Genomic DNA, 15007 nt, shown 5'->3' with positions numbered 1-15007 from the left:
CTCAAATCACAATGCAATACTCTTTGTATCCCACAATGTCATGAAAGATCATATGCACTCTTTGTCCATCAAAGCATTTGCAATATCCACACAATATGACGGAAAAGGGGCCCCATTGCCCAAATGCATCCACAAAGTCGATGGTGAGGATTGTTGAGGACGCGCGTTGAAGCTTGCCGATCTCCCGGCCAAGCTCTTCTCACCCCTTCACCGAGTTTTCCTCCAAGGTGAAGGTTGAGGCCATTTCTTCACACCGGTATACCTAATCCCCCTTTGTACCGCTTTACCAAGCAATCACGGCACAAAGAGTTCAAGCCATTCTCCCCTTGGTCTCTCCAACCAATGCCAAGGTACCCTCACACATTGCTAGATTCTATAGAAACTTGAAGTGGTAGCAATGGTGAGTGTAGGTACAAAATGATGTGGATAATATCAAATGATAGAACAAGTTTGTTGGCTTACAAGTATTGAGCATGACTCATGCCCTTTTACAATTTAGAACTCATCAATAAAGCATGGACTCATGCCTCAATCCATCATCCAAAAGCTCCAACACAAACCAACAATTCACAATGCCCTCACCATGGCATTTGCATAAGCATTTGTTAACCACAATCAAGGCATTTGCAATTGCATTCCAACAATCCCTTTCACATCATATTGACAAATGCATGCTTCCAAAACTTATGCTCTCTTATGCCCATCTGTAAAACATAGCATTGGCATGGCTATGTATAGCATCCATAGTGTCCATATGACATCAAGATGAGCATGAGGGACTCCAAAAACATTGCATAAGCTTGCTATTCCATCAATGGCATGCCAAATGAGACATAATGAAGAAAATCTCCCAAAATGTGATCTATGAATTGGCCAAGCTCATGTGGAATCAATTCCTTTCACCATTGCCATCAATAATGCATGGAGAAGCAATATTGGCATGTGAATGGTCAAGCTTTAATGGTTAATTTCTGAAAATTAGGGGAGTTTGAATGTGTCCAACCCTAATCCATTCCCAAGCTCCACCAAATGCTTCAAACTTGCAAGGGATTGATCAAACCACTCACCAATGTCATCCAGAAAGCTTCAATGGTAGAAAATGTTGAAGAAGCCTCTTGTTGAAGAAAAACGTGGCCCCTTTTTGCTCCCTGATTTGCAGCCATTAAAGACCTCCCATGTGCAAAGAAGATGGCTTGAAATAAGCTTCAAACAATGGCTAAGCTTCATAGCTTGGAGGAGGCATGGAAGAGGCGACGAAATCAGCGAAATTCAGCCACAAAATTCAGCGTGGAAGTGAAAAATCAGCCCCATTGCTAGTCTCCATGCTCATTGAGAGAAGAAATCACCATAATATGATGCTTGCAGCCATCTATGTTGAGTAGAACTTGGCAATGAAAGCTCAACTTTCAGCCATGGAGAAAGGTTCACAAGCTCCTAAATCTTGAGAAAAAATTTGCAAGAAAGAGGCTCAAATGAAAGATCTCAAGAAGCTCTACAAAAGCCCTAAGGTTTGGCATCAAAACGGGTAGAGGAAGAGCATCCCATGGCTATGGAAAGCTTGAGGAAGAAGAAGATGATTACTAAACATGATTAGCAGAAAAGTTAACTGCAATTAGTCACTTGCCCTAAGTTTTGGCCCTACTGCCCCAAATTTTTGGTCCAGAGGTCCAAAATTTGGTCCAAAAAATGGCAAAATTGGCCAAAATCACTCAAAATTCAAGCAATTTCCATGAAATGCTCACCATCTCCATGAGATTAAGCAAGATTAGAGAAGATTTGTCAAGAATCACTCAAGGATTACAAGAAAATGAGAAAAAAAATGAAAGAAACTCAAATTTTCAAGCAAATTTTCCCAACAACCCATGCATGCCCATGATCAAAATCAAGAGCTCTGATACCAATTGGAATGAAGGGATGTAATGCATGAAAAATATGAGTAATCACCATGTAAACATGATGCCTAAGTGTGTTTAGTCTCTCACCAAGAGAATGGAAATAGCCTTCCACAAGCCAAGAGAGAAGCCATGAGCTCCAAGAAACATAAATTTTCATTTCTAAAAATGATCATCAAAAGTTACAACCATGGTCCAAGTCACCTCTTTTATACATGGACTTGTCCCATTATTAACCCTATTGAATAAAGTTCCTACTTTGTTACAGGGCGCCCACACCAGCTAACCCTTCTTCACTTTCTCTGTAGCCCGGCTACTCTCTGTCCAGCTGCTACCTGCCAAGTGTTGTAGGCGAGCCCCACTGTCTCCAGCCCACACATCAGCACCTCTTCAGTCAACACTCACAAAAAACCAAGGCTCCCTCTCTGGTCAGCATCCACTCTTTGCCTGTGCAATCATCGCCCACACAAAACCAGCTACTCCTCACCAGAAGGTGCCACACCAACTAACCTTCAACTCAGCAGCTCCCACTCTCTGTGTGTCGTGACCAGCAGCTTCGCTAACACCAGAACCTTGCACAATCCCTTCAGCACCACCACGAACCACTGCTCAACACAGCATCACCTTCTCTTGCTCTTGTCCAAGCCACATTACCCAAGGCCCATACCAGCCTATCCTTTCTTTACCTGCATCTCTTAGCCTCACTTGTGGTACCAGCTGCCTTCCAGCCCTTCAAGAAGCTTCTCCACCTACTACAGCTTTCACAAGGCGGCCATACAGCGCTTCTTCGCCAACCTCTCCTCTCCCAGCACCCTCTGCATGGCGATTCTCTTTCTACCTTTGAAAACGGCACCCCAACATCTCTCTCGTCGCCTCTCTACTTATCGAAAACCAAAGCGGCTTCCACCAGCTGTTGCCTTCACACGGTTGCCAGCCGCCGTCACAAAGGTGGCCTACTTCCACATTTGGCACTCTGTCGTCGCCAGCAGCCAGCTATGCCCTCACACGGCTGCGCTCCCTTTACGTCTGCCTTCGAGACCTCACCTCTACAGTATCACCAGCCAGCCTCCGCCCAAGAGAATACAACCCGACCCCTTCTCTCTTCACCTGTCTGTTGCCTCCCAGGATCACCCGCGAGCGACCTAGAACCCACAAGGTGGCAACCTCAAGGAGCTCTTCGCTTGTCTGCAGAACCCGGAGCCTTCTGCACAACTGCACCTCAGCGTCCCTTCTCTGGCTCCTCAGCAAAGCGGTTCCTCACCCTCCTCGCCTGTACTGCACCAGCGCCTCTGCAAGGGCAACCTTCTCCTTTTTGTTGGCGATCTGGTCTCTCCTTTTTCTTCGAAGCAGCCAGCCTCTCTTCTCGCATCTTTGCAGCCTTCTAGATAACATGTTGGCAGCCACCCAAGCTTCCACGTAGCCCCTATTCACATTGGCCACCTTGTATAGTATATTTATTATTATTTTTTTAAAGCTCTAAAATGATGGCCACACCAGCAACAAGGCTCCTCCTCTCACACGACGATCCACAACTTTCCAAAACCATATGAGAGCTGCCCACCGCTCATCATCATCTACTTACCAAACACGACATTTTCCCAGTCTCAGTGCTCTGTATTTAGCAACCACCCGCACACCATATTATTGCCATAAAACTTCCAAATCTCCCGTATCTGCTCCCAAAAAAAGACATGTGCATATGCCAGCTCACTGCCAAACCACTCAGCCTATACATTTGCCAGGGCATTCAGAGCAAAGTTTATTCGTAAACCATCCACACCATACGTACACAGACTCAAAATACTTCTCAGATTTTAGCCTGACACATGGCTCTTGACAGTCTCTTGTAAGGATGTACAAGAGAAGAATGTGTCTAAATGACTAGTCTAATAAAAGTGGATGCATGGCTCTTGAGACTATAAGGATGTACAAGAGAATAATGTGTCTAAATGACACAAGGATCCCCATCTAGGAATTTGCGAAAGATAATATCTCAAGCAAAAAAATTATTCAACCATTCAACTTAAGCTATTACTACAAATTCAACATAAACTCATGAAAAAACTTAGCTCTAGTATGACACAAACATTGGGTGTAATCAGCCTCCAAAAATACTAAAGTTGTACCTTTTCTTGCATGGCACTCTCTCTTTATCCAAAATAGAGAGCTCTTAAATATTAGATTACTTGGGGCTAGGAGAAAGCTTTTAAGCTTTACAAACTAAATATTTGCAAGTCTAAACTTTTAAAAATAAATGAATGGATGTGCACACGCTAGCACAAAATAAATATTTGCAAGCCTATGCTTCAAGTCTAAGCTTATAAAAATAAATAAATGGATGCGCATAAGCTAACACATATATACAAAGCTTATCCAAAATAATGAATGCTTTCCAAAAATAATAATTTGTGCACTTTCTCCTCAATCTTTCGAGTCCTCTTCACCTTTAAACATCTAACAATAAGTTGGTAAACAACTATTTCATAGTTAACAAACCATCACCACACACATGTTCATCAAGTGAGAATCACCCTACCATACAAACCAACAGCAACAAAACATGGAAAGCCGCAAGCATATGTCAATGTGCACAAAATGTATTGATATTTAAACTACAAGCATTGAGCAAGCATTCATCAAAGGTATTAATATTTAAAAATGACATCACCCACAATATTAATATAATTTGGCATGACACAAAGACAATCTAAGGGTCCCCCCAAATTATCTAAGAGGGTAGAATAAAATTTTTAAGAGGACTTAAAATACATTCTCATAGCACATAAGAGATAAATCTTTCTTATTGGAAGCACTATTATAAATGTTCACATATAGTGATGCAATAGAAAGAAACCATCTCTAGGCTCTGCTGAGGCTCTAGGGCCTTGGGAAGTGAGAATGAGGATTTTGAGGCACATGCAATCATGGGGGGTCTCACCCTACAAGAGGACGTATTAGTGTCCATTTTTCAATTTCCATGCACAAAAATAATTGATCGAAGGATCTTTCTTTATATTTTACTCCGTCCTATGTGGATTATTAACATGTGACTTGTTATATTTTTATGTGTTCCATCTGTTGCTCTTTCTTTTTGTGGGATTATTTACATGTGACTTGCTTCTTGGTGCTTTAATGAGGAAAATGAACATGTGATTAAAATATTTAGATATACGATCAAAATTTATAACACATTTGAATGAAGATCTTAGGGAAGTAACCTATCATTGTCTACTTTTACGAAGAACTTTGTGGATATGTAATTAAACGATGTTTTGAAATAGTGTTGAAGCTTCTTTTCATTAGCGTCTTCTTTCATTTAGAAGATCAAATGACTTTTTTCGAAAGAAAGACTTTTTGAATAAGTACGTTAGTTTACCCCGCCACTTTTAGTTCTTATATATAAAAAATACTCGACTAAGCTACATGGATCCACTATATGATGTAAGCGAAATGACCTGTAAAGTGATTTCAAGTCTTACAATGTGTAAGGTGAGGCTACCCCCCGCCCCCCAAAAAAAAGGAGAAGCATAAGAAACCACACAAATAGTAACATGCTTTAACAAACATGGTGGGCAAGAACAAGAGAGGATAAAATCAATATAAAAAAGAGGAAGGAAAAAGAGAGGCCCCATTAGGATATAGGCAATATATATAAAAAAAAAGAGAAAAAAGAGAAACTCCATCAAGACATAGGGTTCATAGCTTATTGATCTCCTAGGAGGCAGAATACATGAGTTTTGTAGCTCTTATATTCAAATGCAAGTCATCTTGCACAACTTTCTATTCTAAGCGGTAATTTTGAAACTCCTTTTCTTTAAATACCTTGAAAAGATTTCCTTCTCGTTTATAGAGAAAGAGTACCATCAAGCAGAGAGAGACAGACAGATCTCGAACTCAACAAGTCTTTATTTAATATAGACCAGCCTGGCTCCAGAGGTTTTCATGTAGAGGAGAATGCGCCTTATTAGACGAGCCTTGCTTCTTGGTGGTGTTCTCACATGTAGTGTAGTGATGCATGAATAGAGTAGAAAGAAAGAAAGCCTTTGTGTGTGCGCTATGGCTGACGCCTCTAGTAGCTGCTGCTTGCCCTTGGGCAGCGAGGAGGAGGCGGAGTGGGAAGCATGCGTGCAAGCATGGCGTCTCACCCTTGGTTTTGTACCCTCTATGGTAGCCAAGGCTGCCTGCGAGCTTCGGATACCTGACATCCTCGCTGAACAAGGGGAACCCCTCAGCTCTCTGCAGATCGTAGAGAGGCTCCAACAAGCGCCACGCCACGCAGCAGCCGCAGCCCAACTCCTCGAGAGGATGATGAGATTCTTGTGCGCCAACGGGGTCTTTGCCGTCCACGTGGATTCCGCCCACGCATCACAGCAGCCGCCGGCCAAGTACTGCCTGACTCCCGTGTCCAAGTGGCTGCTCCACGCTGGCACCACTGCTGGCGGAGCTGCTGTTTCTTCTTTGCATCCCTTCTTGCTTTTCGAGACGAGCTCCGCCGCGCAAGCTCCCTGGCACCACCTCTCGGAGAGCATCGTGCACGGTACGGCGCCCTTTGACAAGGCCCACGGCATGGACGTGTGGGCCCTCGCCAACGCACAGCCGGAGTTCAGCCGCCTCCTGAATGCCGCCATGGCCTGCAGCACCCACGTCTCTCTCGAGACTCTCCTCCGATACTACCACGGATTTGGGGACGTTCACACGCTCGTAGACGTTGGCGGGGGCATAGGAGCAGCCGCATCCCGCATCGTGGCCCTCTACCCCTCCATCAAAGCCATCAACTACGACCTGCCTCATGTTGTGGCCGCAGCACCCATCCATCCAGGTCTCTCTCTCTCTCTCTCTCTTTCTATATATAGATATAGATATATAGATATATATGTGCGCGTGTTCATTCCCTTTTGATGCAGGAGTAGAGCATGTTGGTGGTGACATGTTCCAAAGCATACCATCAGGAGACGCCATCTTCATGAAAGTAAGCCTACTGCTCATGTAGAATGGGGCTCATTCTTTTTCCTAATTTTTTTTACTTTCAAAAGAATGTTTTTAACCTAAGACCACCTTTTTTCTTTCCAAATCTTAATGCAATTGCATTAGCGTTGAAACTTTGCACACATTTGTAAATGCCATAGGGTTTTTTATTTAAATTTGACAAAATGCATCTCTTACAAACCCCTCTTTTCACATTATAATGTTGATGATGATAGTGGGTACTCCATGACTGGGATGATGAGGATTGCATCAAGATCCTTGAGAACTGTTACAAGGCCTTGCCCACCAAAAGTGGAAAAGTCATCATCATGGATGCAGTGTTGGAAACCACCTATAAGAAAGAGCATCATCCTTTCAACGATCTTAGAATGGCGCTAGACATGGTGATGATAGCTCACACCACAGGTGGAAAAGAAAGAACCAAAGAACAATGGGAAGTTTTACTCCATGCTTCGGGATTTTCACGATACACGATCATTGAACTTCCATGCCTTCAATGTATTATAGAAGCATTCCCGACATTAGACACTACGTTGTGTACTCATCTTTAATGGTAATAAATTAGGCCCTTGCCTCTCATATCAAGATTCAGTGTTTTTCTTCTCTCCTTTTATAGAATTTTATGTTCCAAATAAATTCATATGACTGAATCATATTGTTTTTCTGATCTCATATCAAGATTGAGTGTTTTTCATCTCTCCTTTTATAGAATTTATGTTCCAAATAAAGTTATATGAGTGATTCATATTGTTTCTCTAATCTTGTTCACCCAATCGTACACATCTTTAAGGTGCACAAACACATGTGATGCTACAATTGCTTGATTCTTTCTAAAGCAAGCTCCTAGCCATTGGTGTAGGTCTATTTTGTCAAGATTGATTTTTAAAGTGATTTTGCCTCTCTTCTGTTTTAGATTAACAAGAACTAGCTTTTAGAGAATGGTAGAGTGATATATGATAATTTGTCCTTTTGTAGATTTATGCAAGGTGTACATTCATTAAGAAGAAGACAAAAAGAAAATTTCAATTAGTTATTCTATAATATATAAAGAAAACAACAATTTGTTACGGGTAGTTTTCATTTTTAAATGGGATGTAGAATGCACAACACCACCCAAACTTTATCCATGAAGCTTGAGTTTAGGTGGTACATAGAGTTTTTCAAAACCTAGGAAGATCAAGTGGCAAGAAAGGGCACTAAAATATTTCTTTATTCTCAAGTCTAGTGAGAAATATAGAGAGCATCCTAAGAAAGAGATGTCAAAGATAGCTTGCCATTAGCATCATGTAAGGAGTGGGGTTGAAAATGGAGTGTTTGCATGCTCCCCAACCGTATTCAAAGCATGATTTTTTTTCATGAGAATTGATATTGTTTCCCTATATAAAATAAAACCTCACTCAGTATCACTCTAGATTGAGTTTTGTGGAAATTTGGATGTTGAACATCCAAATTGCTAAAAAAGTTCACCTCTCTCCAAACTTAGCATGAAAAGCTTCAATGAAAGAAGGCACCTTCTTTCAACTGCTGGAACACATGCTCCAGATGGTTGATAAAGCAAGTACCTAGCTCAGGTATTGACAAAATGGCAATGAAAACAGCTTGTCATGGAGGGTTACATCGACATTATAGAAAGAAATAAGAAGGTTCACATCGTGTATATGAGTGGAGAGTATAGACTGTGTGTGTGTGTGTGTGTGTCGCACATTCATGAAAGTGAGAGAGAGAAAAAAATAAGACAAAAGGATATAACTAAGGTTGGGTCCTTGATTATTCAACTTATTCAATACAAGCTACCGTAGGTCATTTAAATAAGTTTTGTGACCTAGGGTGTCCACCCACTTGGGGCACTTACAACCACATGTAGACATGGCTCATGTTGTGCCACATATTTCATCCTTGGATGGACACATCACACCACTCTCACCTTGCAATTTGCTCATAGTGTGGATTTACATGGTAAGTTTTAACACTCCTCCTCAATGCTATCACATAGTGATTTGCATTGTTATAACTCACACTATGCTAATCACATAGTGATTAGCATTGTTATAACTCACACTATAATTACAAGAGTTTTGGTGATGTGATTTCCTCCTTTAAAGAAGTGTATCTCCACTAACAGGCAATACGTTACGTGAATCTTCCCCAGGTAAAAAGGAATCTTCTAGGTATCTATCTTGTCCCTTCTCTAAACCCTATCGTGTTATATATCAATGGAGTAACGTGAATCTTCCCCAGGCAAAAATGAATCTTCTAGGTATCTATCTTGTCCCTTCTCCGAGCCCTATCGTGTTATATATCAATGGATGAAGAGTAGAATCTAAAAATGTGAGGTCTGACAAATTTGGAGTTCGTTTGCAAAAATTTTATCTGGTGCCCCTTTTTGGAGGGAATATTTCGGTGAAACTTCTTTACAAGACCCAAAAATGACCGATACTTGCAAATGAGATAATGAAAGATATAACTAACATTTTAGGCATTGAGAAAGTTCAGAATGCATGCGATGAAGTGGGCAGAAGCACAAAAGGATACCAGGCTCTCCATTACTGCAAGATACACTTCGCAAACAAGGCATCACACGAAATATTTTTCCTGACCCAAGAAGATTAAAATTAGCAAAGAGGACATGCAATGAAGATGTGCAACGTAAGATTGAAGAGTACCACTACATCAATGATGTGCTGACCCTTAAAGCTTGGGAGAAAAAGCGAGGCAACAATGGTAATATTGTGGTTTCTTACAGAGTTCAACAATATATTTGTTGATCTACATCTTTAGAAAGTTATGATCTTATTTTATGGATTACCTAATATTTGTAAGTAACTTTTATATCTCTTGCAAAGTAGTTGAAAAAGTATATGAAAAATCAAAGTTTATTTAATTTTGTTTGTCATGCAAGGTGACAAAGTTAGCTTTGTGTTGAAAAGGGATGAGTGTCAGATTGTGAAAGAAAAGAGGATAGAGCGAATGAGTATCACACTCATGAATGAGGCTCTGGCATATGCAAAAAGTTTAGAGTTATCATCTTTTCTCAGTGAAGACACATTTGAGGGGAATACTGAGATTAACCAAACTCCTGATAGGGAGAGGATTTGCAAGCTAGACTTTCCCTCATATAGTGTCCAATCTCAGTAAGAGATATGGTGGCTTGGGGCATTTGAAGTACCAAAAGAGACACATGAAGTTCTCGCTTGGATGTTTGATAGGATGCCCTGTATTATCACTGTCATCAAAGCACAGATTCAAGGAGAAAAACTTGAGGTAGAGGGCAAGGGCATTTATACAATAGATTGGCATTTGGGGGGGGTGACCTGAAGACCATAAAGTTCTTGCTTGGGTGTCTAGAAGGTGCCAACACCCCAAATCCTTGTCCGTGGTGCATGAGAATGGTGAGGGAAAACAAACAAAAGTCAAGAAAGAAGAGGATGCTTGAGAATCAAGATATTGAGCATGACCCCATGGATGATGTTGCTGGCAATTGGGTTGGAGGTGTCTTGTCTACCAACATGCTAGCTATGCCAAATAGGAATTTGAGAGACCCAAAATGGAATCCTATAATTCCATTTGACCTTAAGAATGTCCACTTCTGTACACTACATGCATTCATGCATGTGTTTGATCGTTTGCTCATCAAGTGTCACATAGATTATGCATTTACCATGCAAGGCAGAGAACGATAAGAAGAAGCTCTTCATAAAGTAGAGCAACTACTCAACTCAATTGGGTGCCATGGTGGCAATGTGTAGATTACTATTAACAAAAAGACCTCTGGCATGAATCATGAGGTTGCACTACAAGTGTCCATGAGTGGAAATAAAGCAAGACGTTTTATGGAGAAGCCAAAAAATGCCAAGGACTCAACCAAGCCTTGGAACTTGTGGAAGGATTTATGCAAATGTACAACATTTGACTGGACCAATTCAAGCCTTGTAATTCTACACAAAAAGGTTTGGTCAAACTTCAATAAGATGGTGAAACTTTTAACCAAAAGCAGGAAAACCAGAAAGGAGCGACAAAAATTTCAAGACGAGCTTTCTAATTTTACGAAGTCCATGGTTGATACATGGGGTGAAACCAACATTACGCACTACATGGTAAACACATTTGCTCCTTTGTACTGGATATTAAGAAACGAGTATGAATAACTACTGACTCTCTTAATTTTTGTGCAGCACATTCTTTATGCTAATGGTGCGTACTTCATGAATGAGTATGGTTCTCTGGACATGTAGAGCACACAAGGAATGGAGAAATCTCACTATCGAGCTAGAGGAGTATATTTTAAAAACATCCGACATGGACGAGGAAGGACTCGTATTAATTACCTCAAGGAGATGTTTACTTGGTTTTACAGATACACTTTTGGGTGAAAATTATCCATGGAAAGGGAACTTATGAGTAATCTAGCAAGAGCAGCATGAAATAATGCAAAATAGAGAAGATCACTAAAGTGGAAAGCTGGCACAGGACCAGCACGTCATGCAGCATGGAGATCTTCAACGAAGACACATAGGAAGAATTTGGAAGTAGAAACAGCACTTTGAAATTGAAAGTATTTGGAATAAAGTTGTAAACATTTTTAACTTAGGAAGTAGACAACATTTAGAAAAAAGTTGTAAAGCTTTTTGACTTGAAGATTTACACTGAAAATATTTACAACAAAAAGAGCTAATTGCTCTTGAGTCTCTTCTCTTCTTACTCCCCCTCTTCGGTAGGCATTTTCCCTCTATAACGCAAAAACCTCTTACGACTATAGCCCTTGAGTGACTTCACATCCTCCACTCCTGCACCTAGGACATAGCTTGAATAACATAGGAAATAACCTGCTCGAGAAGGCCAAAAACCAAGGCCGTATCCAAAGATATAGATGGTAGCACACTTCTCTATAAGCATGAATTTATTTATACTATAAGGTATAAATGCATACCCTGTATACCTAGATAGGGCTTTTAGTGTAAGTAGTGGAATCTCTGCATCCCTGGAGTACTTGTTGCTATGATATTTAATAAATATATTTTTGTCGATAGAAGACACGTAGTGTGCAAGAGCGGCATCTTGCTATGATATTTAATAAATATATTTTTATCGATAGAAGAGACGTAGTGTGCAAGAGCGGCATCTTGCACCCAACTCTTGCACGACCAGCAACACCTCATCCAAGAAACCCATTGGCGTCGTCAATATCTATCTACATTGACAAAGAACCAAGAGGGAGAAAACTAAAGTCAAGAAATAATTCAAACAGTCTGAAGCAATAAGAATTAAACTAGACAAACTAAAGAAATAATTAATTCAGGCAACAAACTTAAGCAATAATTTACCTTCTAGTTCTCATCCTTCTCCAACTTGGCTGCATCCCAAAGGTTGATGGAGCCCTCTTCATTTTCTTGGTCAAGTTCAGGAAAAGATTCCTTTCCAAACTCAGAAATGCCCATATCCTCCTGAAGGGCTTGACATTCTTCCTCTAGAGAGGAAGAGAAGCTTCATTCTCCTTGGCTTTTTTAAAGAACAAGGACATTGCTTCTGGGGCCTCTAAGAAGTTTTCTGTCACTTCTATGCGAGAAATTCATCCTTATGCTCATTCTCTACATCGAGAACACCAAACACAGCTTCACAACTGTCTCCTATTATAGCAAGACAGTAATCCTCCCTAAAATTTTAGAGCTTTTGAATGTGGGAGAGAAGGAGGTAATACTTCACATTAATTAGGAAGGATGGTAGCCCAAGGAGGACAAAATTGGATGTCAATCGCTCCCCATGGACGGATGACGTTCCTTCATCAATGATGGTGGAGGCCTTAAACTCTGCCACATCAAAATTTGTGCTAAGGAGTTCCTCCTCCTTCTTGGACACAAGGTCCAGGACCTCTTCTTCTGTAGATTGAGCACTTGAAATAAAGGACTGTTCTGATTTATCAGTCCTTCCTTTGAGCTCCTCTTTTGTGTAATCCTCCTTATCAGCATAAAGAAAGAGATAGGCAACGAACCCAAAATGATATTCTAGAAACCTGCATTTCCTGCCATATGCACTGGGCACATGTCAACACAAATTTTGATACGTTGATCATCTGAGTAAGTGTCCCACCTCTTCGACATGCTTGAATTCTAAGACGAGGTGACTGCGAAGCTTGACATGTGGACATCCAAAAAAATGGACCCATCCGAGACGGTCCCTCCACCGATCAACCTGCAATAATCTGTCCACTCTCCCTCCAGGGATGTCCTTACCATGTCCTTGATAATCTCCTCTAGACTAAAAGGAAAGTTGAGCACAGGCTCTACATGGTGGGAAAGGGATTTCTCTTGCCCAACCCTCCTCAGCAGCTCAAAGAGATGTGTGTGGTGCTGGGCTTGTCCTTAATCTCCTCTAGCAATATATCATCCACATCATCTACAACATTGTACAAGTGAGAACTCTTAGCCTCCATCGTTGCTCTGATCCGGGTGGAAACCGTTCATCGTGCGATAAGGGGAAAGCAACGGAGTGCGAATGCAGCTATCGCACCGTGGATGGTATGGGCCGTGGAAAAAGCCAACTCATGCCGTGGATGGTATGGAAGGCGAGAATATTTCGAGTGTAGAGAAAAGCAAAAAAAAAAAAACTCGCACCGTGGCCATAGACAGTATGGAAATTATCAAAAGACATCTTTATATAGGTCAAATAATAGGGCTGATGTCACATCTTTATATAGGTCAAATAATAGGGCTGATGTCACATGATTGAGGATCAAATGCGACGTGTAGTAGAGCTTATATCATCATCGATTCATAAATTTTCACATGTAGGGCTGACGCAGTCGACGTCATGATTGCGTTTTGCTTTATAAAAAGGAGGAATATTTTCTTCTTCATGCTTTTTTTCCACACTTTTTTTTTCACCTTTTTTTCCATTGCGTTTCTCCATGCTTTTCTCGTGCAGCTCGCTACGTGCAGCTCGCTAAATCCATCCATCCCAGCCCTTGTTTCAAGGCCCTGTAAGTTTTTCTCTCTCTTCCCGTTTTATTTTGCTGATTTTGTTCACGGTGAGATATGGCCATTCTCCATGTTTTCGAATCGACATATCGCTCCGTTGGATGGTTGGGTGAATTTTATTGATAAGTTCTTGTTTTGTTCACCGCGATATTACATTGGTTCACATTTGGATTCACCTTATCGTGTGGTGGATGGTGGTCAGGTGACTTTTGGCTATTTATTCTGCCTTCTGTTTTCTAGTACTGCAATGGCGCGCACGAAACAGACCGTCAGGAGAGTTTCAGTGCTAGTGCCAAATCCAGTTCCGCCGGTTCCAGATCTTCCAGAGAAAATTCCAAAGGACGCCGCAAGTGAACCTATGCTTCTTGATGTCAAACCCAGCACCAGCAGGAATATTTCAAAGGCTAGGGTCACTTTGCAGAGCCAAAAAAAAAATGTTTACAGAGATAAGGAAGGCGCAGGCGGCTGTCAATCTCCTCATCCCCAAAGCTCCTTTCTATCTATTAGCAATAGAATAAAGTGGAAAGGTTACTTTAAATGGCAGAGTAGTGCCCTCACATGTCTTCAAGAGTCATGCGAGGACTTCCTTATAGACTTATTAAATGATAGTAACATTTGTGATGCCCATGCCAGGAGGGTCACACTAATGGACAAGGACATGACATTAGTAAGTAGAGTTAGATATAGGTATGATAAGTTCATGCAACCTCTACCATTCAGCTATAGGAAGGTAGTAGAAATCCTCTCCATTCATTCTACTTTGAACAGGAACAGGGATGCTGACAAGGTGGTTATTGAAGTGAAGAGGTGACAACACCAGGTCCACAAGGGCTGAAGAGGCTTGTAAAGGGGGTGGATCTGAAGGGAAAGGAGACAGTATTAGAAGAGAATGTCGTTAGGGATGAATTGGCAAAAAACCTTCTGAAGTTGAAGGGAGAGAATAATGACAAACTTAAGGTGGTGCTTGGTCAGATCATATGCAATGTCTCATACAACGCCGAGTAGGAGGAGTACCTCCATATCGCTCCAATGGATGTTTATATGCTCGATGAAAAGAATAGAGAGATCAATGACAGTATTGTGCTTACTTGTTTAAGGAGTGTACTCTTTGCCTTTTTTTGAATGCTTTCTTATTTTGATTTCTTTTTCCCTTTCCTA

At 41.1% G+C, this 15007-nt stretch overlaps 1 protein-coding gene across 1 annotated transcript; it reads left to right on the top strand.

Annotated features, from left to right (window-relative positions):
• Positions 1-5882: 5882 nt before the first annotated feature.
• Positions 5883-7500, top strand: LOC147636708 ((R,S)-reticuline 7-O-methyltransferase-like). The gene is made up of 3 exons (XM_086799830.1): positions 5883-6711; positions 6797-6861; positions 7094-7500. The coding sequence occupies exons 1-3, from the start codon at positions 5949-5951 to the stop codon at positions 7427-7429; spliced, it is 1164 nt and encodes a 387-aa protein (XP_086655956.1). The 5' UTR covers positions 5883-5948; the 3' UTR covers positions 7430-7500.
• Positions 7501-15007: the final 7507 nt, after the last annotated feature.

The sequence above is a fragment of the Cibotium barometz genome, chromosome 7, assembly GCF_041138505.1.
Source record: "Cibotium barometz isolate CiBa-2024 chromosome 7, ASM4113850v1, whole genome shotgun sequence".
NCBI lineage: Eukaryota > Viridiplantae > Streptophyta > Polypodiopsida > Cyatheales > Cibotiaceae > Cibotium > Cibotium barometz.
Note: the sequence above shows the minus strand (reverse complement) of the source record. Positions and strands in the feature narration are given on the sequence as shown.

Bases quoted from the DNA above. Each gene is read 5' to 3' on its own strand.
- LOC147636708 (XM_086799830.1), top strand. From the start codon at position 5,949: ATGGCTGACGCCTCTAGTAGCTGCTGCTTGCCCTTGGGCAGCGAGGAG. The intron at 6,712-6,796 runs GTCTCTCTCTCT...CTTTTGATGCAG, and splicing joins CGCAGCACCCATCCATCCAG to GAGTAGAGCATGTTGGTGGT. The intron at 6,862-7,093 runs GTAAGCCTACTG...TGATGATGATAG, and splicing joins GAGACGCCATCTTCATGAAA to TGGGTACTCCATGACTGGGA.